Source organism: Aegilops tauschii, chromosome 4 (assembly GCF_002575655.3).
Source record: "Aegilops tauschii subsp. strangulata cultivar AL8/78 chromosome 4, Aet v6.0, whole genome shotgun sequence".
Classification (NCBI taxonomy): Eukaryota; Viridiplantae; Streptophyta; class Magnoliopsida; order Poales; family Poaceae; genus Aegilops; species Aegilops tauschii.
The window spans coordinates 479,882,655-479,907,773 of NC_053038.3; the positions used below are offsets into that span (position 1 = coordinate 479,882,655).

At 45.9% G+C, this 25,119-nt stretch overlaps 1 protein-coding gene across 1 annotated transcript; it reads right to left on the reverse strand.

The window, feature by feature from the left end:
- Positions 1–8,431: 8,431 nt before the first annotated feature.
- LOC109738695 (purine permease 3) lies at positions 8,432–9,834 on the reverse strand. Its single transcript, XM_020297786.4, has one exon. The coding sequence runs from the start codon at positions 9,748–9,750 to the stop codon at positions 8,584–8,586; it is 1,167 nt and encodes a 388-aa protein (XP_020153375.1). The 5' UTR covers positions 9,751–9,834; the 3' UTR covers positions 8,432–8,583.
- Positions 9,835–25,119: the final 15,285 nt, after the last annotated feature.

Sequence of the window (25,119 nt, forward strand, 5' to 3'; positions counted from 1 at the left end):
AGACGGTGATGAGCTTGTCTGGAGTAACACGACAGGGTTGGAGGGTTTATATAGGAGAACTAATTAACTAAAAAATTAGTAAGTAGGTGAGTCAAACATAAAGGAAGGAGGAGGGAAGTACACACGTAACAGGTAACAATGAGCTCTTCGGTCTATGTCTTCTGAACTCGAGATATATTTGTCCCGGGGCGCTGCCAACAAGGGCAGTGTATGTACTCCTCCGCCACTTGTTGCATTCATCTACAGTAGATATTTCATATTTCTAAGAGCAAAGTTGCTAAAAACACCCAAACTTCACAATAACCTTCATAAGGCATACATGCAAAAAATAATAATTCTCAGCTCTAACAGAGTCGCCATCCTGCATGAATTAATCTAAACAAACTCCCCCTCAAAAAAAATCTAAACAAACTCATTTGGCGTCCTAAAGAAACATTTGATAGGTTTTGTGTCACGGGCACATGGCTCACGACCGAGTAAAGGACGACTCTCGTTTCATTGACCAGGGCGCGCAGCAGCAACGACTTGCATGCATGGGTGCAAAACGGTCAGCCTGTACTTTTGCCGCGTATAATTTGACCATTTTCCGGTAAGCATTCCGCTTTCGCGTCCATAACCAACCACCACATATCATCGGTCTAGTCCACGTCGGCTACACTAAAATACAACAAACCTAGCCTAGCTACAACAAAAGCTTCTCTAATTCATACTCCACACACGATGATGCAAGTAGTAGATATGATGATTGTTGAGCGAGAAGAAAACGAAGGAGAAGCGCCACGACCGAGTCATTGGCACGCATGTGCCTTTGTTTGTTGTCTCCAACTGCTAACTTTCCATTGTTTTATCTTGAAGGATTTGGTAGCTTCACTTAATTTCTCCGTTCACTAATTTGTTTTATCTTGAAGGATTTGGTGGCTTCACTTAATTTGTCCGTTCGCTAATCTACTCCACTTTCTGCGGGTACATGCATGCATGCATGCAATTATGCTGGCATTTTGTACTAGTTTAATTAGCTCGGAGCCAGATTTTTGCGCAAATTGTACTACTTCGTTCCTTGGGTCACAGATTTCGGATCCGTCGTTGACGATGATAAAATTGATGACCGCATGGGTGCCGTAGGTGAAATTAGTAGCAGTAAGTTCAGAAAACGATCGGTACAGTAGTGACGTTCTTTCACTTTCCAGTCTGACGAGTTCTACTTCCACATTCTCAATGATCAAATAGCTGCAAATACATTCACCTACTGCGAGAAAATCAGGCTCGGTCAATTACTTCTCGACACAAAATTCCCTCTCTGTCTCTCGGGGTCATCGACGGTGAAGATGGTTAGGACCCGCGAAATCTTATCATCCGATGGAGGAAGTCTTCCCCGTTATAGCTAGGAGGGTTGGTACGCTTAGAGCATCTCTAGGAGACCCTGCATTCTGTCCCGACCCCATAAAATAACCATCAAAATGCGGGTCGGGGCGAAAAAATCTGCCCGATTGGACCCCGCATCCCGCCCCGGCCCGTAAAAATTTTTGAGGGGCGCGGCAAAATCTCGGTCCTAACCCACGAATACGCGGGTTTCCCCCTCGTCGCTGCGGTGCCCTACATATAAGCGGAAGCGGTTGGTGGGGGCGACATTTCAGCCCGCGCTTTCCCCACCAACCACCTTCCCTCTCCCCCTTGCCCCGCCACCCAAGATTTCGGCGAAAGCAGCCGGCAGGAGCACGCCAAAAGGCCGCCACACGCACGAGGCCTCCAATCCCCCCCCCCCCCCCCCCCGCGTCGGCGGGCCGCCAGATTTGGCTTTTCCGGCCGCCTGTGGCTGCGCCAAGCCAGCTTGGCCGGCGAGCCGGGGCAAAGTACACAACGTTGTTGTCTGTGTGTTGTGTGCCCCTACAAAATGATGGTTAGCCCTCCATTTAGTGCTATTGTTCAAAAGAGAATGCATGGCTGAGCCCGGGCAACTGCCCCGGGTAGCCGGGAGGTAGCTCCGCCACTGCGCCAAGCGATGGAATGGTCGGGGAGCATCTCCGCAGCCCCGGCAAGGGCGCATCACCGCATGCAGGTACGGGTTCGTCCTCCCGCCGCCGCCGACAGTTTGCGGGCATGGATTCGTCCGGCCGTCCACCGGGCTCGGCGCTCGCGCAACGGCTCTGTGGCTCGCCGATGCCGCTCATACAGTGCGACGACTGCACGCGGACAGTGCTGCGGCTGACTTCGGGCACGCCGAAGCACCCCGGATGGGTGTTCTTCAAATGCGAAAATGACGGGGTACGTGCACTTGCGGTAGCGCATTTTGATAGCTCATTAGCTCATTTCGAACATGCTCATTCATGTATGTAGGAAGATGGATGCTCATTTTGGTTTTGGGAAGGCGAATACGTTGATTTATTGATAGAAAGAAACTTAATAGATGTTCGTGCACTCCTTAGTAGAATCGAAGGCAATGATGTGGCTGCATGTGCAACTAGAGGGGAAGCAACGTCTACTTCTTTCAAACCAAAGATGAAGAAAAAAGAATGCAAAATCAAGAATCCGCAGATAAACAATGAATGCATGGAGAAGATATTAGTCCAACTAGTGGGAGCAGTTATGGAAGTTGGAAATCTTCTAAAATGCATACTTGTGGTTCTTGTTTTTTTGGTCTTGCTATTCTAGCAAAGATTTGGTGATGTCTTATGTATCCAATGTTGTTGAAAAAGCAAATAAATGCACTATGTTAGATCAAATTAAGGTGCAAATTTAGGTTTTCCGGGCCGGGAGGAGCTGCGCCAGATCAGACCCCGCAAAGACGACCCGTAAAAGAGCATATTCCATGAATATCCTTTTCTACGGGTCCGTTATGCGGGGTCTGCATCTGCGGCCGTCCGCGCCGGCCTACAAAAGCGTTTTTCTGCGAACTGCAAACGCGTTTTGCAAACGGCCGGATGCGGGGTCGGGGTCTGCTAGAGTTGCTCTTAATTCATGTAGTAGTGGCAAAAAGCCAAAAAGGGAAGTACGTACAGACATGTTAATTAGTTTCTCCGGGATAGACTGGATTGTTTGTCAGCATGATCGATCGGATAGATATTCAAACTTCAAAGATCAACGATGAGGACAAAAATGCTGAGAGGCTGCGGTAAACCGTTCTTCAGAAAAATAATATTTTTTGTGTGGAAATTTCTTCAGACAATTTGGCATGTGTAAGATCACCCTAATAATGTGTAGGCTATATCAGTTGCTTACAGATAAACTAATTAGAACTTTGACGGGAATTACCAAGTCACTAAGGTGTGTGCTACCGGCCTGTCATGCTCGTGCGGAAATTTGTGTGCATTGACTGAGAAAGTACTGCATTTTAAGTCTAGAAACCATCCCTCCATTACAAGATCAGGAAACTATACCGGTGCTTAACTTTTAGAGCAACTCTAGCAAAATCACTATATCGGATCGATCGGCATAATACTATCTAGTATATAGCAATTTTGGTCGAAAAGACCACTCCAACAAAGTCGCATACGCCCTTTGGCCTACAAAATTTACAGAGCACGCTTCGAATCGAGTCCGCAAGCTTGCATAGCTGAAGGCTAGGGGCGTTGACATGGAGCGGCCTCCATCGGGAGAGAAGTTTTAGTCCGGCCTCTTTCTCTCGCACGCAGCCCGGTCAATGAGCTATTGTCCATACCTCTGCCGCTTCCTGCCCTCACATATTTTGACCGCATGTCGACGAGTGTGTGGGTAGAAATGGTCGCCACTACACTTTCTCGGGTCAGTTTCTGAATTATAATGGAGATGTATTGTTATTTCGATCTTTCCACTGCGATGGTATATGTCAACAAAACACTTCTATTTTGAGGGAACTAATACGCACATGAGCTTGCCAAAAAAAATACGCACATGAGACTTCAAAGCCATTGTCTAGTGTTTTTTCAACTCTTGGAATTATATTTCTACTACCATGCATGGGATATACTCCCTCCGTTTCTAAATATTTGTCTTTCTAGACATTTCAACAAGTGACTACATACGGAGCAAAATGAGTGAATTTACACTCTAAAATATGTCTACATACATCCGCATGTGGTAGTCATTTAAAATGTCTAGAAAGACAAATATTTAGGAACGGAGGGAGTACAGGGCATCCAGGACCCATCATTACAGATTCATGGTACGCTTTTTGGTTGTTGGCAAAATTTCATTTACTTTTTTTCTTGTTTTGAAGTGTATCATATGCATGTTGCGTACTAACAAATAAGCTTGCACATGTTTCATATAGAATTTCTTGGTACATGATGGTACACAACGAAGCATCATCTTACACATTTAAACAAGAAAAAAGCCATAATGTTTTTTTCAAAACTGTCAACGGGGGGGGGGGGGGGGGGGGGGGACTCCCCACCTGAATATATTTCAAAAAATAGTGGTTCAGAGGAGACGAGAGGAGAAAAAATCCCGCCACAATCCAGCGTGGATTTTTTTATCCGCCTTTTTAAGGCGGTGGGACCAAAGAGTGAGGTCCGAGATGATAGCCCTAATTACATTACACAGTGAAGGAGACAAATCCCTAAAGGTTTTGCCGTTGCGAGCGTCCCAAATTTTCCATAAAATGAGAATCAAAATGAAAGGCCAAAAAGACTGAGGTAGGCCGTGCAGAACCGGCGCCTGCCAAATGTTGGACAGAGGAGGGTGGCAGGGCAGCAGCCCAATGGCCCCCCAAATGGAGCTAATTTTTTTTAAATAATACATTTTTTATTAATTTGCACAAATATTACGCTGAAAAAATAATTTTCAAAAATAATACACCGTCGGCCCGCTGCAGGCCGACTGGGCCTAGTCAGCCCACAGCAGGCCGACTGGGCGTACTCGGCCAGTAGCAGGCCGACAGCTGGCCCGCCTGCCACTTGTCGCACGCGCATTGGGCAGGCCACGTCGCGGGGTGGGGAGAGGGAGCTGTCGGCGCGGCGGTCACGGGGTGAGCCCCTGTCAGCCTACTGCGGGCCGATCGGCTAGCTGCGGGCCGACATGGTGCGGCCCCACCTGCAGCACGCCCGGCTCCCTGCGGCTCGAGCATATCTGTTCGCTATCCCACTCGAGCATATCTGTTCTTCCTCTGTTCTTTCCTTCTCCCTTCTGTACACGAAAATGCCTTCAATTTCTACACCTAAATGAGCCAGTTTTTTGTGGATTTGGCACCGTGAATGGATTCAACTTAGTTAGGGCAGCCAAAAGAGTCCTCGATCTACTGATGGGGTAGCTTGTGGTGGTCGTGGTGAGCATTTTGGTAGCTCGTGGAGGTGAAGGTGGTGGTGGTGAAGTTGGGGCAGTGTGGTGGAGGTGGTGGAGGTGAAGCTCGTCGTTCGTCGTTCTTCGTTGGAGGCGGAACACCGGCAGTTTGATGGCCGCCGTTCGTCGTTCTTCGTTCGCACGCACGCTTCAAGGGTACATTTTAGCAAACATTTTATTTTTCGTAGGTGCTCCGGTAGTATTTGTTAATATGTTTGGATGTGAAATAAATTAGGTGTGCGATTATTGTTATTTGCCCCGGTAGTATACGTAAATATATTTAGGTGTCAACTAATTATTTGTGTAAAAATGTGTAGTTGCTCCGGTAATATTTCGTACTATATGTGGATGTGAAGTATTTAGGAGTGTCAGTATTTGGAGTAGCTCCCGTAAAATCCGTAACATAGGTAGTCAAATATTAAAATCTGTAAATATTTGTAGTTGCTTCGGCAAATATTTGTAATATACTTGTAGGTGTGTGAATTGTATTAGTTGCTCCGTTAATATTCTGTAATATATATATAGACATGTCTAATATTTTTTAGTGAATTGTATTTCGTTGTTGAAAAAAAATAGATGAGCCGAGATGTCTGATGTAGTGAAGTTCAGATTTTACTATGGTCCTGGTCCTGTCCAAACAACTGTGATGGGAGCAGATCTGAGTGAATTTACTCACATAGAGGTGCCAATGAGCGCACCTCAAACATGGTCTGTCAGTCAGTTGAAAGAATGGATTGCGGCAAGTTTAGGTCTTGATACTGAAACACACACCGTCGGTGTTCATGCATTATGGACACAGTCAAGTACAATAATTTACTTTTATTTGAGGCCGATAGAGCGAGACTCCGATTGGGTGCGGTGGTTACAAGGTTGTGAACGAAGGGGATGCAATCCTTTTGCTTTAGTGCTTCCCGTCGTGAAGGAGGTCACTGCACATGTTGCTCTAGTGCTTCCCGTCGTCGAGCTTCGTGTTTTCTCCAGAGCCACAGCAGCACGATCCCTCGTCGAGCTTCGTGTTTTCTCCACAGCCACAGCAGTACAGTCCCTCGTCCAGCTTCGTGTTTGAGCCAGAGCAGCCGTCACATCCAGCAGGTATGTGTCTTCATATTTATTGTTTTCAATATTAATTGACGCGACCTCATTCTTCATGATGAAACGTTCCATCGCGCAGGAGCATACGGATATCAGGCATCTATGTCGGCATCACATGACACGTGGGGGAGTGATCAACATCCCGGGGAGAACATACAGGCTCAGATGTCGCAGCACACCCAGTGGATGAACATGTTTTCGACTCCTCCACCAGGCCCCACACAGGATACACAACATGACCAGGAAGAGTCTGAGATTCCTCCTCGTCACATTATTCCACCCGACAGGTGGGGATGGTCGCCGCTTCCAGATCCGCCTCCCCGCCAGGCTAGACGTCGTCACTGACGCTTCTATCTATCTGTACAGACATTACCATCTATTTCTGTGTGAGACTTATGCCTATTCTATGTATGAGACAAATGACTATGTACTTATGTATGAGACATATGCCTACTCTATTTTAGTACTCTGTTATCTGAACTACAAGATCATATTTAGATAGAATATAATGCTCATACAACAAGACATTACAAACAACTAGATAGAACTACATCTAAATTAAACGGTACGTACGACTGAACTTGCAACATACAGCATAAAAACTACATGAAGTCATCATCGTCATTCTCGATCGATGCAGAACTCTTGCCCTTCGACGGTGAAGAACTCTTGCCCTTCGACGATGAATAAGTCGTGCCCTTCGACGATGCAGAAACCTTGCCCTTCGACGATGCAGAACCCGGAAGCGGCGGCATGAAGATATCATCTTCGTCCTCGCTCTCCTCAGTCCATAAACATGGATTATTTGCTGCAATCCTTCTGAAAGTTTCACTCTTCGGCACCACTACCTTCTTCCACCTTTCATGCAACCTAAGAAGTTCTTTACGTACCTCCTCATAGGTCCTTTCAGGCCACCCAGACCTACGTAATTCGTGAGCCAACTCTTTCATTATGGTGTCACTACCGGTGAGTTCATCCCATGGAACTATCCTATTGTCCATCCTGAAATCGATAGCTAGCCTCAGAAGAGTCTTGCTCATCCCAGGGTGAAAACTACGATCGAAAGGATAATGCGACATCTCAACTACACTACACTGGAATGCTTATCCACCTCCGTCTGAAGGGGGTTTTATAGGTAGAGAGGAGAAAATGGCGGGAAAGAACGACTGCAGTATGGCGGGAAAGAGTTGGCGGGAACATATGGCGGGAAACGGGTGGCGGGAAAGAGTTGGCGGGAACATATGGCAGGAAACGGATGGTGGGAAAGAGTTGGCGGGAACATATGGCGGGAAACCGTGGATGAGAAACGGGTGGCGGGAAAGAGTTGGCGGGAAAATATTAAGGGGAAAGGGTTGCGCGAAAATACGTCGTAGTTTTGAAAAAAAAATCTGTAATATCGTACGGGGCAAAAAAAATCTGTAATATGGTATGCATGCATCAGTCGGCCCACAACAGGCCAATTAGTTCCTGTCGGCCCACAGCAGGCCAATTAGTTTCAATCGGCCCACAGCAGGCCGACTGGACCTTGTCAGCCCCCAGTTGGCCGACTGGACTTTACCTGGTGGCCGATAGGCCAATCGGCCAGCAGCAAGCGGATAGGACCCCAGTCGGCCTGCTGTAGGCCGACTAGGACCAGTCGGCCTGCTGTGGGCCGACGGTGTATTATTTTTAAAAATCATTTTTTGGGCGTAATATTTGTGCAAATTAATAAAAAAATGTATTATTAAAAAAAAATAGCCCAGATGGATGCCGCCGAAGGGATGCAACAGTCTGGAACAAACAAAATTTGCTAGGACGATTGAAAAGCAACTATGGACAGTGGATCCATGCACGGTGCATATGGTAGAATATCATTCTCATCTCTGGTGTCCTCACCTTTGTATTTTGCGACGGTAGTGTACTCAACATAACGTTTGCTACCTTTTCCCTCCCATAACTTCTGCCATCTTTTCCAATGAGATGTTTGTATAGTCTTTTGAATCCCCGTTTGACGTCAATAAAAGCTTCCCGCAAAAGAAAAGTTAATAAAAGCTCTCCTTAAAAAAATTCCTGAAGAAGCAGCAATATGCATATTGTACTACACTTATTGCAAGAAGTGAACATTTCTGAATAGTAATGTTTTTTATTAACTCAATGGTAGCACTTGATTTCTCTGTGTTACCCTACTCTTGTATTTCCTGTGCTTTTGAAATTTAAAAAATAATCACTACACTACACGCATAGAGAATTTGCCGGTCTTCAAGGGGTAGCCAGCTCGAGGTCTCCGGTTTTCCTCGCCATCTGCTGCTGCAGCAGCTGGTTCTTCTGCGCCGCCGCCTTCTTCTGCTGGACCTTCTCGCCGTACATGTAGGAGGCAAAGCCCCAGAGGCAGAGCACGAGCGCGATACCCTTTGGTCCGTCGAACTTCTCGTGGAGGAAGATGACGGCGAGGACCTCGGAGAGCGGCAGGAGGACGGCGACCATGATGCCGGCGAGGAGCGAAGAGGCGCAAGTGACGAGCCCCACGACACCCAGGTTGAGAAGCTGCCACGCCACGGCACCCCACACGAGCACTAGGTAGTACTTGGTCTCGCCGAGCCCGAATGCCGCCGCCTCGATTGGCAGCGCCTTGAAGTCGCTCTTGATGGCCATGCCGAGCAGGCACACCATCGTGCCGGCGAGGCCCATCATGGCTTGCATCTGCATCACCGTGGAGTAGGGTGGCGGCGCACTCGCGGCGGGTCCCCTCCGCCGCCCAAACCGCTCCATGGCGACCTCAACGAGCGGTAGCACGAGCCCGGCGAGCGCGGCCGCCGCGATGGCCTCGCAGAACCCGGTCCAGTACGTCTTGGATGGCTCGCCCGCCGGCTTCCCGGACCCGGGCCCGACGCCGAGCACCGCCGGACCGATGGTGAGCAGCAGGACGGCGTTGGCAGAGAAGGGCGTGAAGCGGAGCCCGACGAAGAGGAACGCGAACACGGCGGTGAAGGCGAGCTGGGTCGCCAGCAGCAAGGACGAGGTGGACAACGGCAGCGCCTGCGAGCCCATCGCGTACACGAAGCACGACACAGCGTACAAACTGCCTAGAACGACGGCCGCGCCAATGAGGCGAGGCGGGAGGAGGAGGTTGACGATGCCGTGGCGGCGGCCGCGGAAGATGGAGACGCACAGGGGCGGGAGGAGGAGCGGCCAGCCGGAGATCTGGACCAGCGCGGAGAGCCAGAGGCGTTGGCCGCCGTGGACGAAGTAGACCCGCAGCAGGAGCGGCCCGCTGGAGCCGATGAGGACGAGGCAGGCGCTGAATATGACCAGCGGTGAAGGCCGGTAGCGAGCCGGCGAGGCGGCCGTGGCGCGGGGCGGCGAGGCGCTTGGCGTCTTTGCTGCTTCTTGCATGGCCGGACTGGCACTAGCAGTTGTGATCGCCATGATGTGTCTTAGCTTAGCTGCAAGTATGTTTGTACTGCTACTTTGCTGTTTCTTGGATGCCCTCTCTAATCCTCTCACACGGGTGGTGAGAGCTTGTGTTAGACAGGGGCTTGTTGCAAGGGTTTATATAGGAGCAGGAAGACGTGAAGCTCGACCCCAGAGAAAAACTAGTGGCTAATTTTCTTTGATAAGAAAAAACTAGTAAGTAGACAAATTATTAAGTAGGTGAGTCAACATAAAGGAAGGAGGAGACAAGTCAGTACACACCTAAACAGTTAACAATGGGTGATTGCGTCTGCTTGTTCTACTATTTGTCACTCAAAATAATGCCAATAAGGTACTCCTACTATTCCACTTGTGGAAACTTGTAGCATACTTGTATGCCGCTGGATATTTTCCGGATTGAATTTCAACATAAAAACAAAGTTGTTTGACGTACAATGTTCCACTGGTTTCGGCCACTCAGTCATAAATCACACTCATCAGTACTGTACACCGAGTCATAGTTATGAACTCCACAGAAACTGTTTGAATCCTGCATGAACTATTCTGAGCAAACTCATTTACTAGTATCCTAGACAAACATCCCATATCCTTCATTTAAAAATAATATATGATATCCTTTTTAGTTTTATACCACGGCTCACGACCGAGTCCAGGATGTCATTTGTTCATTGACCAGGGCGCATGCAGCTGCAACCTGCATGCATGCGGGCAGAACGGTCAGCGTTCCACGAGCCTGGACTCGTGCCGCGTTGGGTTTGACCAATCTCATCAGTGAGCATTACGCTCCCGCGTCCATAACCAGCCAACAACCACCAGCTCTCCATACCAACAGCTGAGCTATCACCGATCTACTCCACGTCGGCACCAGTAGAATACGAGTGCTAGCCCTATCTAGTCTTATTACAAGTTTACAACGAAAGCTTGTCTAATAATTCAGACAGGGATGCGTGTAGTACGTAGACGTGACGTGATGATTGTTTAGGGAGAGCAAAACAAAGGAGAAGCGCCTCCGGGGAAGGTGCAGCATGCATGCTTGGCAACTGGCGTGCACGGCGGGCGGGACAGGGTAATAACTTACTCCCTTCGTTTCTAAATATTTGTCTTTCTAGATATTTAACAAGTGACTACATACGAAACAAAATGAGTGAATCTACACTTTAAAATATGTCTACATACATCCGTATGTGGTAGCCATTTAAAATGTCTAGAAAGACAAATATTTCAGAACGAAGGGAGTAGAACGCATGTGCCCAACTTGGCAACTTGATCTCCGTATATTGTTTTTGTTTTCAAGGATTTGGTTGCTTCCTTGATTTCATGTACAATACTCCCTCCGTTCCTAAATATAAGTCTTTATAGAGATTTCATTATGAACCACATACGGATGTATATAGATGCATTTTAAGTGTAGATTCATCTATTTTGCTCCTGTATGTAGTCCACCTAGTGGAATCTCTACAAAGACTTATATTTAGGAACGGAGGGAGTATAATAGTACTATGCAGAGTACTGGTGTTCCGTAGTTTAGTTAACCGGGCCAAGTCCTTTAACCAATTGTACTCCCTCCGTCTAGGTGTGTAAGTCACCTTACGAAAACTAAATAATCCCAAAACACTTAGGCACGGTACATTAACTCCCTCCTCGTTTTTTGTTTTGTGACATATCAACCAATAAGAGATGTGGGCCGTGCATGCTTTTAATGACTTGAGACTACCAAACATGACATGCAGTGGTTAGTTCATTGCATGCAACGCTATTAATTAGCAAAAAGACATTAAGTTTTCTCGTTTTCCTCTCCGCCTTGGTCGCGGTGCACAACGTAAGATGACTTACACACCTAGACGGAGGGAGTAGTTTGGTCCGTGGGTCACCGGGTGGGTTCAATTAAGCAGCTGGTCGTCATTGTTTCATTATGTTTCTCTCGGTTTCTCCTTTGCTATATACTGTATGTCACGGGACGTGTGCTCTATAATACTCAACTCAGCCCATGTTCGCTCTTATATTAATTTACAGAGTAAAAATGTGCTATGGGTCGTACTGTTATATAGTACTATTATCTGGGCCGCTGGTCCACCTCGAGATGGTTGCCACATATTTAACACTGTATTTCGATGGAGGAAAAAAAATCCTATACGACCAGCTCGTACGGGACTAAACGGGAGACCCATCTCCGCACTTGACACCTGTCAAAAGCGAATCTCAAAGCAGCAGCCCTTCATCCCATCGTTTCCCTTCGTCAAATCTCGTTTCCAACTTCCAGTTCCAGCTCACTCCGATTCCCACGTTCAAAAAGACCATCCCATCTATTTACATCTCGCCGGCGACAGCGCAGCCCGCCGACGACGGCTAGGCTCTGCAATCAGTAGTCTCTCCGCCAGATCCTCCTTTGCCCACACGTAGCTCCTCCACGCCAACGGCGACAGGCAACTGGGCGGTGCCTGAGCTTGGGCGCCGACGAACATGGCCGTTTCCGGCGGGAATGGACCACCACGAGCAGGGAAGTTGCTGCCGGCGTCAAGGAGTAGGGCCGTGAGTGGATGTGGCAAGTAGATAGGGCGGGCATGCGCGATGGGGCGTCGATGAGCGTCGCCGTTGCCGACGAGGATGGAGCGAGCAGAGTTGGGGACTTGCCGATGGCGTCGAGGAGTGCACCGGCGGCGACGAGGTGAGCAGCCGGGCGAACCTCACCGGCGGCTGTAGAATTTGGGCTACAGAAAACGAGATTTGGCAAAGGGAGTCGATGGAAAAAGGCCTGTTGCTTTGAGATTCGGTTTGACAAGTGTCACATGCGGAGATGGGTCTCCCGTTTAGACAGCATGCATGGTTTGGAGGGAGTACTGTACAAGTTACCGGTAGAGTATACTGTATACATGTCCTGGAGCCAATGAGCCGATCTTGACGATGATGATAAAATCGACGACCGCATGCAGGCCCTACGTGAGAAGTTGGTAGCAGCCGCAGTAAAAGATCTGAAAACGATCGATAGCAGCGACTTTTCCACTTTCAAAGCCTGTTCTGTCGGATTCTCACTGAAAAGTAAAACACACACACTCACCTACTACTCAAGAAAATCGGCTCGGTCCATTACTCATCGACCACCATGCCAGGCCGAGTAATTGGTCTGAACATGCTGTCTCAGGGTCATCGATGGTGCACGTTGTTGTTAGGACTAGGACCCGAGATCATATCATCCGGTCGAACAAGTCTCAAGTCTTCTCTTCTCTGTAGGATTATGGAGGGTGGGTAGATAAGCTTATTGCTTCAAATTACTAAGTTGCTAGCATAAGGCCAAGAAGGGAAGTGGGTACAAAGAGATGTCAAGCATTTCTAACACTAACCCGTAAATTTGCTTCTTCATCCGTTCGTGGACACGAATGCGGTAGCTGGCCATCCAATGTTATTTTATATATGTTCGTTAGTAAAGGGCAATTTAAAGTTCAAATAAAGTCCAATTCATAGCGCGCGCCGGATCACACCAGCGCCAAATCACATGCCCGATCACAATAAAAAAGAGACAAGTATGCTTAAGTTTTTACATGCCCCGTCACAAAAGAGTATGAGTACGGCAAACCGTGTTGAAAATTAAGATTTTCTTTCCTACCGGACCGGTAATCCGAGCCTCTGTGCTCAAGGTGCCGCCGCTGCCGCGTAGGCAGCCTTCGCCTCCTTCTCCGTTGCCTCCTCCTCCTCTTTGTCCACTGCCTCCAAGTCATCTTTCTGCGAGTGTTTGACAAAAAACTACCACTTTAGAGGTTCGCGTCCCACAGAACTACCACTTTTTTTAAAAGTGGCAGAAAACTACGAAAAAAACTTAATCCCGTGACTAAAAACTACCAAGCTGACGGAATGATCGTTTTGACCGATTTAACCGCGATTCAGACAGCAGGGGCCCACGTGCCAGGCTGGCGGGCGGCCTAACGGCTAATGGCGCGCGCGTGCTACCGTTAGAGCCGCCGCTCGGTCGCACCTGGTCGGACCAGGTCAAACCTGGCCGGCCGGCTCCCCATCCCCCACCCTCTATCACTCTCCCCCGAGCTCGTCCCTAGCCCTAGCCGTCGCCAGCCATGGCGGCTGTGGATGCAAACTCCGGCAGCGATTCAGGCATACCTGCGGACGTGGTCGGCAGCTTGCCGCAACAGCCTTCTCAGTCCGAATCTCATCCTTCGCAGAGGTTGGGTTGGTCGGCGCCGGCGCGACCACCGTTGACGACAAGAAGCACAGGTCAAGGTCGACGGAAGCTTCCACGTTCTGCGGGCGGTGGCAGGTACGGCATCTCATCTATTAGATTCAGAGATTTCAAATTGTGTAAGAAACTGAACAAAACAGTTTGACAAAAACTCAATATTGTGCATACTTAGGTTCAGTTATCCGGTTTTCAGTTAATAAAGGTTATTCATTAAATAATTTTCAGAATTGATGACCCAAAGTGGGCAATTTGGTTCCATTTCAATGCCAGAGAATCTGTGGTTCGAAATCTGTACCAGTCAGACATATCATATTTGACAATGCTTTCTCTTATTGGGAATGAGGGCTTTGTGGCTGATGATTATATGTACTATGTATTTGATGAGGAGAAAGGATTAGAAGGTTTAGATCAAATATGCTGTGAAGATGATGTGCAGCAGATGTTGATCCATTCTCATAATGAAAAGATTCTGAACATAAGAGTAGTGGGAGCTCTTGAGGCATGTAATGCAGATGAAAACAGAGATAGTTATTTTGCTAAACATTGCATTAACACTCAACAAAGTTGCACTAAGGTGGTGGATATAAGCATGGACAGAAAGGAAGAGCTGAAGAAAAGCATGGTGCGGAGACAAGTTGACCTTAACCATTTTGAAGGTGGCACTGATGTGTCTGAATTTGTTTCTGATGATGAAGCTGCAAATTCACGTTCAGATGGGAACAATGTGGATTTTCAGTTACAGTATTCCTCTGAAGATGAAGCTGCAAAACAAGATACAACAGTGGTACAGAAACTGAAGGTAGTGAGAAAACCTGGTCCAACCAGTAGATCCCACCATGAGGTTGAGAAAAAGGAGAAAGCAGATTGGTTCCCTGAAGCAGATGAAAAATGTTTCCCTGGTGATTATTGCATCAATGATGAAGAAGATGAGCCTGAAGGATCCTATAAACTACCAAGTGGTAGGAAGAGAAGGAGTAAGAAGTTGAAAGATAGGATATGGTATGATCACAAACTTCAAGGACCAGTAGAACAGTTCTATAAGGGCTTGTGCTTCACCACTGTGTATGAGTTTAGAGATGCACTTAGGGATTTTCACATTAGGACTTTGAGAAATTTTCATTACCAAAGAAATGCCCCAGATAGGATTATTGTTTGGTGCTCAGAGAGAGCACAGGGATGTGATTTTTATATATGTGCCTCTAAGTTAGTGAAGGAAATATGCCCTAGAGGCAATAATAAAGTTATTATTTATTTCCTTATTTCATGGTAAATGTTTATTATTCATGCTAGAATTGTATTAATCGGAAACATAATACATGTGTGAATACATAGACAAATAGAGTGTCACTAGTATGCCTCTACTTGACTAGCTCGTTTATCAAAGATGGTTAAGTTTCCTAACCATAGACATGAGTTGTCATTTGATAAACGGGATCACATTATTAGGAGAATGATGTGATTGACTTGACCCATTCCGTTAGCTTAGCACTTGATCGTTTTAGTTTACTGCTATTGCTTTCTTCATGACTTATACATGTTCCTATGAGATTATGCAACTCCCGATTACCGGAGGAACACTTTGTGTGCTACCAAACGTCACAACGTAACTAGGTGATTATAAAGGTGCTCTACAGGTGTCTCCGATGGTACTTATTGAGTTGGCATAGATCGAGATTAGGATTTGTCACTCCGATTGTCGGAGAGGTATCTCTGGGCCCTCTCGGTAACGCACATCACTATAAGCCTTGCAAGCAATGTGGCTAATGAGTTAGTTGCGGGATGATGCATTACGGAACGAGTAAAGAGACTTGCCGGTAACAAGATTGAGCTAGGTATGAGGATACCGACGATCGAATCTCGGGCAAGTAACATACCGATGACAAAGGGAACAACGTATGTTGTTATGCGGTTTGACCGATAAAGATCATCGTAGAATATGTAGGAACCAATATGAGCATCCAGGTTCCGCTATTGGTTATTGACCGGAGACGTGTCTTGGTCATGTCTACAAATTCTTGAACCCGTAGGGTCCGCACGCTTAACGTTCGGTGACGATCAGTATTATGAGTTTATGTGATTTGATGTACCGAAGGTAGTTCGGAGCCCCGGATGTGATCGTGGACATAACGAGGAGTCTCAAAATGGTCGAGATGTAAAAATTGATATATTGGACGGCTATATTTGGACACCGGAAATGTTCCGGGTGGTTTCGGAGAAAACCGGAGTGCCGGGGGTTACCGGAACCCCCCGGGGAAGTATTGGGCCTTAGTGGGCCTCAGGGGAGAGAGAGGGCAACAGCCCAGGAGGTGGCGCGCCCCCTCCCATGAGGAGTCCGAATTGGACTAGGGGAGGGGGGCGCGGCCCCTCTTTCCCTCTCCCTCTCCCTCTCTTTCCTTCCCCCTTCCCTCTTCCTAGTTGGACTAGGAAAGGGGAGTCCTACTCCTACTAGGAGGAGGACTCCCCCCTCCTTGGCGCGCCCCAAGAGCCGGCCGGCCTCCCCCCTTTCTCCTTTATATACGGGGGCGGGGGCACCCTAGAACACACAAGTTGATTGTTCCAAGCCGTGTGCGGTGCCCCCCTCCACCATAATCCACCTCGATCATATCGTAGCGGTGCTTAGGCGAAGCCCTGCGTCGGTAGCAACATCATCACCATCATCACGCCGTCGTGCTGACGGAACTCTCCCGTGAAGCTCTGCTGGATCGGAGTTCGTGGGACGTCATCGAGTTGAACATGTGCTGAACTCAGAGGTGCCGTGCGTTCGGTACTTGGATCGGTCGGATCGTGAAGACGTACGACTACATCAACTGCGTTCTCATAACGCTTGCGCTTACGGTCTACGAGGGGACATGGACAACACTCTCCCCTCTCGTTTCTATGCATCACCATGATCTTGCGTGTGCGTAGGAATTTTTTTGAAATTACTACGTTCCCCAACAGTGGCATCCGAGCCAGGTTTATGCGTAGATGTTATATGCACGAGTAGAACACAAGTGAGTTGTGGGCGATACAAGTCATACTGCTTACCAGCATGTCATACTTTGATTCGGCGGTATTGTTGGATGAAGCGGCCCGGACCAACATTACGCGTACGCTTACGCGAGACTGGTTCTACCGACGTGCTTTGCACACAGGTGGCTGGCGGGTGTCAGTTTCTCCAACTTTAGTTGAATCGAGTGTGGCTACGCCCGGTCCTTGTGAAGGTTAAAACAACACTAACTTGACGAAATATCGTTGTGGTTTTGATGCGTAGGTAAGAACGGTTCTTGCTCAGCCCGTAGCAGCCACGTAAAACTTGCAACAACAAAGTAGAGGATGTCTAACTTGTTTTTGCAGGGCATGTTGTGATGTGATATGGTCAAGACATGATGCTAAATTTAATTGTATGAGATGATCATGTTTTGTAACCGAGTTATCGGCAACTGGCAGGAGCCATATGGTTGTCGCTTTATTGTATGAAATGCAACCGCCATGTAATTGCTTTACTTTATCACTAAGCGGTAGCGATAGTCGTAGAAGCAATAGTTGGCGAGACGACAACGATGCTAAGATGGAGATCATGGTGTCACGCTGGTGACAATGGTGATCATGACGGTGCTTTGGAGATGGAGATCAAAGGCACAAAATGATGATGGCCAAATCATATCACTTATATTGATTGCATGTGATGTTTATCTTTTATGCATCTTATTCTGCTTTGATTGACGGTAGCATTATAAGATGATCTCTCACTAAATTTCAAGGTACAAGTGTTCTCCCTGAGTATGCACCGTTGCCAAAGTTCGTCGTGCCGAGACACCACGTTATGATCGGGTGTGATAAGCTCTACGTTCATATACAACGGGTGCAAGCCAGTTTTGCACACGCAGAAATACTCGGGTTAAACTTGACGAGCCTAGCATATGCAGATATGGCCTCGGAACACTGGAGACCGAAAGGTCAAGCGTGAATCATATAGTAGATATGATCAACATAGTGATGTTCACCATTGAAAACTACTTCATCTCACGTGATGATCGGACATGATTTAGTTGATTTGGATCACATGATCATTTAGATGACTAGAGGGATGTCTATCTAAGTGGGAGTTCTTAAGTAATATGATTAATTAAACTTTAAATTTATCATGAACTTAGTCCTGGTAGTATTTGCATATCTACGTTGTAGATCAATAGCTCGCGTTTAGCTCCCCTGTTTTATTTTTGATATGTTCCTAGAGAAAACTAAGTTGAAAGATGTTAGTAGCAATGATGCGGATTGGATCCGTGATCTGAGGATTATCCTCATTTCTGCACAGAAGTATTATGTCCTTGATGCACCGCTAGGTGACAGATCGATTGCAGGAGCAGATGCAGACGTTATGAACGTTTGGCAAGCTCGATATGATGACTACTTGATAGTTTAGTGCACCATGATTTACGGCTTAGAATCGGGGCTTCAAAGACGTTTTGAACGTCATGGAGCATATGAGATGTTCCAAGAGTTGAAATTAGTATTTCAGACTCATGCCCATGTCGAAAGGTATGAGACCTTTGACAAGCACTTTGCCTACAAGATGGAGGACAATTGCTCAGCTAGTGAGCATGTGCTCAGAATGTCTGAGTACTACAATCACTTGAATCAAGTGGGAGTTAATCTTCCAGATAAGATAGTGATTGACAGAGTTCTCTAGTCACTACCACCAAGTTACTAGAACTTCGTGATGAACTATAATATGCAAGGGATAACGGAAATGATTCCCAAGCTCTTCGTGATGCTGAAATCAACGAAGGTAGAAATCAAGAAAAAGCATCAAGTGTTGATGGTTGACAAGACCACTAGTTTCAAGAAAAGGGCAACGGGAAGAAGGGGAACTTCAAGAAGAACGACAAGCAAGTTGCTGCTCAAGTGAAGAAGCCCAAGTCTGGACCTAAGCCTGAGACTAAGTGCTTCTACTGCAAAGGGACTGGTCACTGGAAGCAGAATTGCCCCAAGTATTTGGCGGATAAGATGGATGGCAAAGTAAACAAAAGTATATTTGATATACATGTTGTTGATGTGTACTTTACTAGTGTTTATAGCAACCCCTCAGTATTTGATACTAGTTCAGTTGCTAAGATTAGTAACTCGAAACGGGAGTTGCAGAATGAACAGAGACTAGTTAAGGGTGAAGTGACGATGTGTGTTGGAAGTGGTTCCAAGATTGATATGATCATCATCGCACACTCCCTATACTTTCGGGATTAGTGTTGAACCTAAATAAATGTTATTTGGTGTTCGCGTTAAGCATGAATATCATTTGATCATGTTTATTGCAATACGGTTATTCATTTAAAGTCAGAGAATAATTGTTGTTCTGTTTACATGAATAAAACCTTCAATGGGAATACACCCAAGGTGAATGGTTTATTGAATCTCGATCGTAGTGATACACATATTCATAATAGTGAAGCCAAAAGATGCAAAGTTAATAATGATAGTGCAACTTATTTGTAGCACTGCCGTTTAGGTCATATTGGTGTAAAGCGCATGAAGAAAATCCATGCTGATGGGTTTTTGGAATCATTTGATTATGAATCAGTTGATGCTTGCGAACCATGCCTCATGGGCAAGATGACTAAGACTCCGTTCTCCGGAACAATGGAGCGAGCAACAGACATGTTGGAAATAATACATACTGATGTATGCAGTCCGATGAGTGTTGAGGCTCGCGGTAGGTATCATTATTTTCTCACCTTCACAGATGATTTGAGTAGATATGGGTATATCTACTTGATGAAACATAAATCTGAAACATTTGAAAAGTTCAAATAATTTCAGAGTGAAGTGGAAAATCATCGTAACAAGAAAATAAAGTTTCTACGATCTGATCATAGGGGAGAATATTTGAGTTACGAGTTTGGTCTTCATTTGAAACAATGCGGAATAGTTTCGCAACTCATGCCACCTAGAACACCACAGCATAATGGTGTGTCCGAACATCGTAACCATACTTTATTAGATATAGTGCATGATGTCTCTTACCGATTTACCACTATCGTTTTGGGGTTATGCATTAGAGACAGATGCATTCACGTTAAATAGGGCACCATCTAAATCCTTTGAGACGACACCATATGAACTGTGGTTTGGCAAGAAACCAAAGTTGTCATTTCTTAAAGTTTGGGGTTGCGATGCTTATGTGAAAAAGTTTCATCCTGATAAGCTCAAACCCAAATCAGAGAAATGTGTCTTCATAGGATACCCAAAGGAGACAGTTGGGTACACCTTCTATCACAGATCCGAAGGCAAGACATTCGTTGCTAAGAATGGATCCTTTATAGAGAAGGAGTTTCTCTCGAAAGAAGTGAGTGGGAGGAAAGTAGAACTTGATGAGGTAACTGTACCTGCTCCCTTATTGGAAAGTAGTTCATCATAGAAATCTGTTCATGTGACTCCTACACCAGTTAGTGAGGAAGCTAATGATGATGATCATGTAACTTCAGATCAAGTTACTACCGAACCTCGTAGGTCAACCAGAGTGAGATCCGCACCAGAGTGGTACGGTAATCCTGTTCTGGAGGTCATACTTGACCATGACGAACCTACGAACTATGAGGAAGCGATGATGAGCCCAGATTCCGCGAAATGGCTTGAGTCCATGAAATCTGAGATGGGATCCATGTATGAGAACAAAGTGTGGACTTTGGTTGACTTGCCCGATGATTGGCAAGCCATAGAAAATAAATTGATCTTCAAAGAGGAAGACAGACGCTGATAGCAGTGTTACTATCTACAAAGCTAGACTTGTCAAAAAAGGGTTTTTGACAAAGTTCAAGGTGTTGACTACGATGAGGTTTTCTCACTCGTAGCGATGCTTAAGTCTGTCCGAATCATGTTAGAAAATTGTCACATTTTATGAAATCTGGCAAATGGATGTCAAAACTACATTCCTTAATGGATTTCTTGAAGAAGAGTTGTATATGATGCAACCAGAAGGTTTTGTCGATCTTAAAGGTGCTAACAAAATGTGCAAGCTCCAGCGATCCATCTATGTACTGGTGCAAGCATCTCAAAGTTGGAATATACGCTTTGATGAGTTGATCAAAGCATATAGTTTTATACAGACTTGCGGTGAAGTCTGTATTTACAAGAAAGTGAATGGGAGCACTACACCATTTCTGATAAGTATATGTGAATGACATATTATTGATCGGAAATAATGTAGAATTTTCTGGAAAGCATAAAGGAGTATTTGAAAGGAGTTTTTCAAAGAAAGACCTCGGTGAAGCGGCTTACATATTGAGCATCAAGATCTATAGAGATAGATCAAGACGCTTGATAAGTTTTTTCAATGAGTACATACCTTGACAAGATTTTGAAGTAGTTCAAAATGGAACAGTCAAAGAAAGAGTTCTTGCCTATGTTGCAAGGTGTGAAATTGAGTAAGACTCAAAGCCCGACCACGGCAGAAGATAGAAAGAGAATGAAAGTCATTCCCTATGCCTCAGCCATAGGTTTTATAAAGTATGCCATGCTCTGTACCAGATCTATTGTATACCCTACACTGAGTTTGGCAAGGGAGTACAATAGTGATCTAGGAGTAGATCACTGGATAGTTGTCAAAATTACCCTTAGTGGAATAAGGATATGTTTCTCGATTATGGAGGTGACAAAAGGTTCTTCATAAAGGGTTACGTCGATGCAAGTTTTGACACTAATCCAGATGACTCTAAGTCTCAATCTGGATACATATTGAAAGTGGGAGCAATAAGCTAGAGTAGCTCCGTGCAGAGCATTGATAACATAGAAATTTGCAAAATACATACGGATCTGAATATGGCAGACCCGTTGACTAAACTTCTCCCACAAGCAAAACATGATCACACCTTAGTACTCTTTGGGTGTTAATCACATGGCGATGTGAACTAAGATTACTGACTCTAGTAAACCCTTTGAGTGTTAATCACATGCTGATGTGAACTATTGGTGTTAAATCACATGGCGATGTGAACTAGATTATTGACTCTAGTGCAAGTGGGAGACTGAAGGAAATATGCCCTAGAGGCAATAATAATGTTATTATTTATTTCCTTATTTCATGATAAATGTTTATTATTCATGCTAGAATTGTATTAATCGGAAACATAATACATGTGTGAATACATAGACAAATAGAGTGTCACTAGTATGCCTCTACTTGACTAGCTCGTTTATCAAAGATGGTTAAGTTTCCTAACCATAGACATGAGTTGTCATTTGATAAACGGGATCACATTATTAGGAGAATGATGTGATTGACTTGACCCATTCCGTTAGCTTAGCACTTGATCGTTTTAATTTACTGCTATTGCTTTCTTCATGACTTATACATGTTCCTATGACTATGAGATTATGCAACTCCCGATTACCGGAGGAACACTTTGTGTGCTACCAAACATCACAACGTAACTGGGTGATTATAAAGGTGCTCTATAGGTGTCTCCGATGGTACTTGTTGAGTTGGCATAGATCGAGATTATGATTTGTCACTCCGATTGTCAGAGAGGTATCTCTAGGCCCTCTCGGTAATGCACATCACTATAAGCCTTGCAAGCAATGTGACTAATGAGTTAGTTGCGGGATGATGCATTACGAAACGAGTAAAGAGACTTGCCGGTAACGAGATTGAGCTAGGTATGAGGATACCGACGATCGAATCTCGGGAAAGTAACATACCGATGACAAAGGGAACAACGTATGTTGTTATGCGATTTGACCGATAAAGATCTTCGTAGAATATGTAGGAACCAATATGAGCATCCAGGTTCCGCTATTGGTTATTGACCGGAGACGTGTCTCGGTCATGTCTACATAGTTCTCGAACCCGTAGGGTCCGCACGCTTAACGTTCGGTGACGATCAGTTTATGAGTTTATGTGATTTGATGTACCGAAAGTAGTTCGGAGTCCTGGATGTGATCACGAACATAACGAGGAGTCTCGAAATGGTCGAGACGTAAAGATTGATATATTAGACAGCTACATTCGGACACCGGAAGTGTTCCGGGTGGTTTCGGAGAAAATCGGAGTGCCGGAGGGGTTACCGGAACCCCCCGGGGAAGTATTGGGCCTTAGTGGGCCTCAGGGGAGAGAGAGGGCAGCAGCCCAGGAGGTGGCGCGCCCCCTCCCATGAGGAGTCCGAATTGGACTAGGGGAGGGGGGCGAGGCCCCTCTTTCCCTCTCCCTCTCCCTCTCTTTCCTTCCCCCTTCCCTCTTCCTAGTTGGACTAGGAAAGGGGAGTCCTACTCCTACTAGGAGGAGGACTCCCCCCTCCTTGGCGCGCCCCAAGGGCCGGCCGGCCTCCCCCTTGATCCTTTATATACGGGGGCGGGGGGGACACCCTAGAACACACAAGTTGATTGTTCCAAGCCGTGTGCGGTGCCCCCTCCACCATAATCCACCGCGATCATATCGTAGCGGTGCTTAGGCGAAGCCCTGCGTCGGTAGCAACATCATCACCGTCATCACGCCGTCGTGCTGACGGAACTCTCCCATGAAGCTCTGCTGGATCGGAGTTCGTGGGACGTCATCGAGCTGAACGTGTGCTGAACTCGGAGGTGCCGTGCGTTCGGTACTTGGATCCGTTGGATCGTGAAGACGTACGACTACATCAACCACGTTCTCATAACGCTTCCGCTTACGGTCTACGAGGGTACGTAGACAACACTCTCCCCTCTCGTTTCTATGCATCACCATGATCTTGCGTGTGCGTAGGAATTTTTTTGAAATTACTACGTTCCCCAACAGTTAGTTCATGAAAAAACATTCTGCATCAAGAAGTGTGATATGTTGCACACTTGTGGAGCATGTGCAGAGTCCACAAAGGTTACTACTAAGTGGATGTCAAGTTCAGTACAGGCAGCATTGAGAGAAGACATTAGATCTCCTGTGGATGGATTAATTAAGAAGACCAAGACTAAGTTTTTAGTGGATGTATCAAGAAGTGTGGCATATAGGGCAAGGAGGAAGGCTGTTGATGTAGTTCAAGGTGACCACAAGCAGCAGTACTTGAGGCTCAGGGGTTATCTTCAAGCAGTTCTTGACACAAACGCAGGTAGCAGGTGTATAGTAACAACATTTGAAGATCCAGAGAACCCAGCACCTACTCCTAGATTCAAGTATATGTTCTATTGTTTAGCAGCTTCAAAGGAAGGTTTCCTTAATGGTTGCAGACCATTTATAGGTCTTGATGGATGCTTCATCAAGTTAACCACTGGAGAGAAAATTCTTGCAGCCACAGGAAGGGATGGAAACAACAATATTTATCCTATAGCGTTTGGCGTGGTTGACAAGGAAGATGGTGATAGTTGGAATTGGTTTTTAACTCAATTGAGATGTTGCATTGGCAGTGGCACCAAATTTGGAACATACACTATCATATCTGACGGGCAAAAGGCTGGGAAGAATTTCATTGAGCAATTTAGTTGTTATTACTTTTTTGAATTAATTCATTATGTTCAATTGTACTAATAATTTGTGAATGTACAGGGCTTGCTTAAGGCAATAAATGAGGTATTCCCTGATTCACCTCAAAGGTATTGTCTTAGGCACATATATGCAAACTTTCAATCTGCTGGGTTTAGAGGCCAGGAACTAAAGAAGTGTATTGACAAGGCTAGCTACTCCTACACTAAACATGGGCATGAACTAGGGATGGCAGAGGTGAAAGCACAGTATGAGGATGCTTGGAAGTGGCTCGAAAAAATTCAGGTCTCTACTTGGGCTAGGTTTGCTATGGATCATACTTGCAAAACAGATTTAGTTGTGAACAATCTTAGTGAAGTCTTCAACAAGATGATACTGGATGTTAGGGCCAAACCAATAAGGACAATGTTTGAAGGGATTCAGACCAAGCAAATGATCAAGAGGCAACATACTAGGGAGAATTTATAGATTAGCAGGTGGACAATCACACCTACCTACTATGAGATTTTAGAATAGAACAAGCAGTATGCCAAGTATTGCCAGGCTGATAGAGCTGGTCCAACAATTTGGCAAGTTACTAGCAAAGAAAAACAGTATTGTGTGGACATGGAAGGGTGTGATAGCCTGGCTTATTAGGGATATAGACCACTCATATCAATAAGGAATTCCTTCTTTTCCGAAAGCCCATTCGGACAGAACTCCAAAGTTAAGCGTGCTCAGCTTGGAGTAAGTTTAGGATGGGTGACCGACCGGG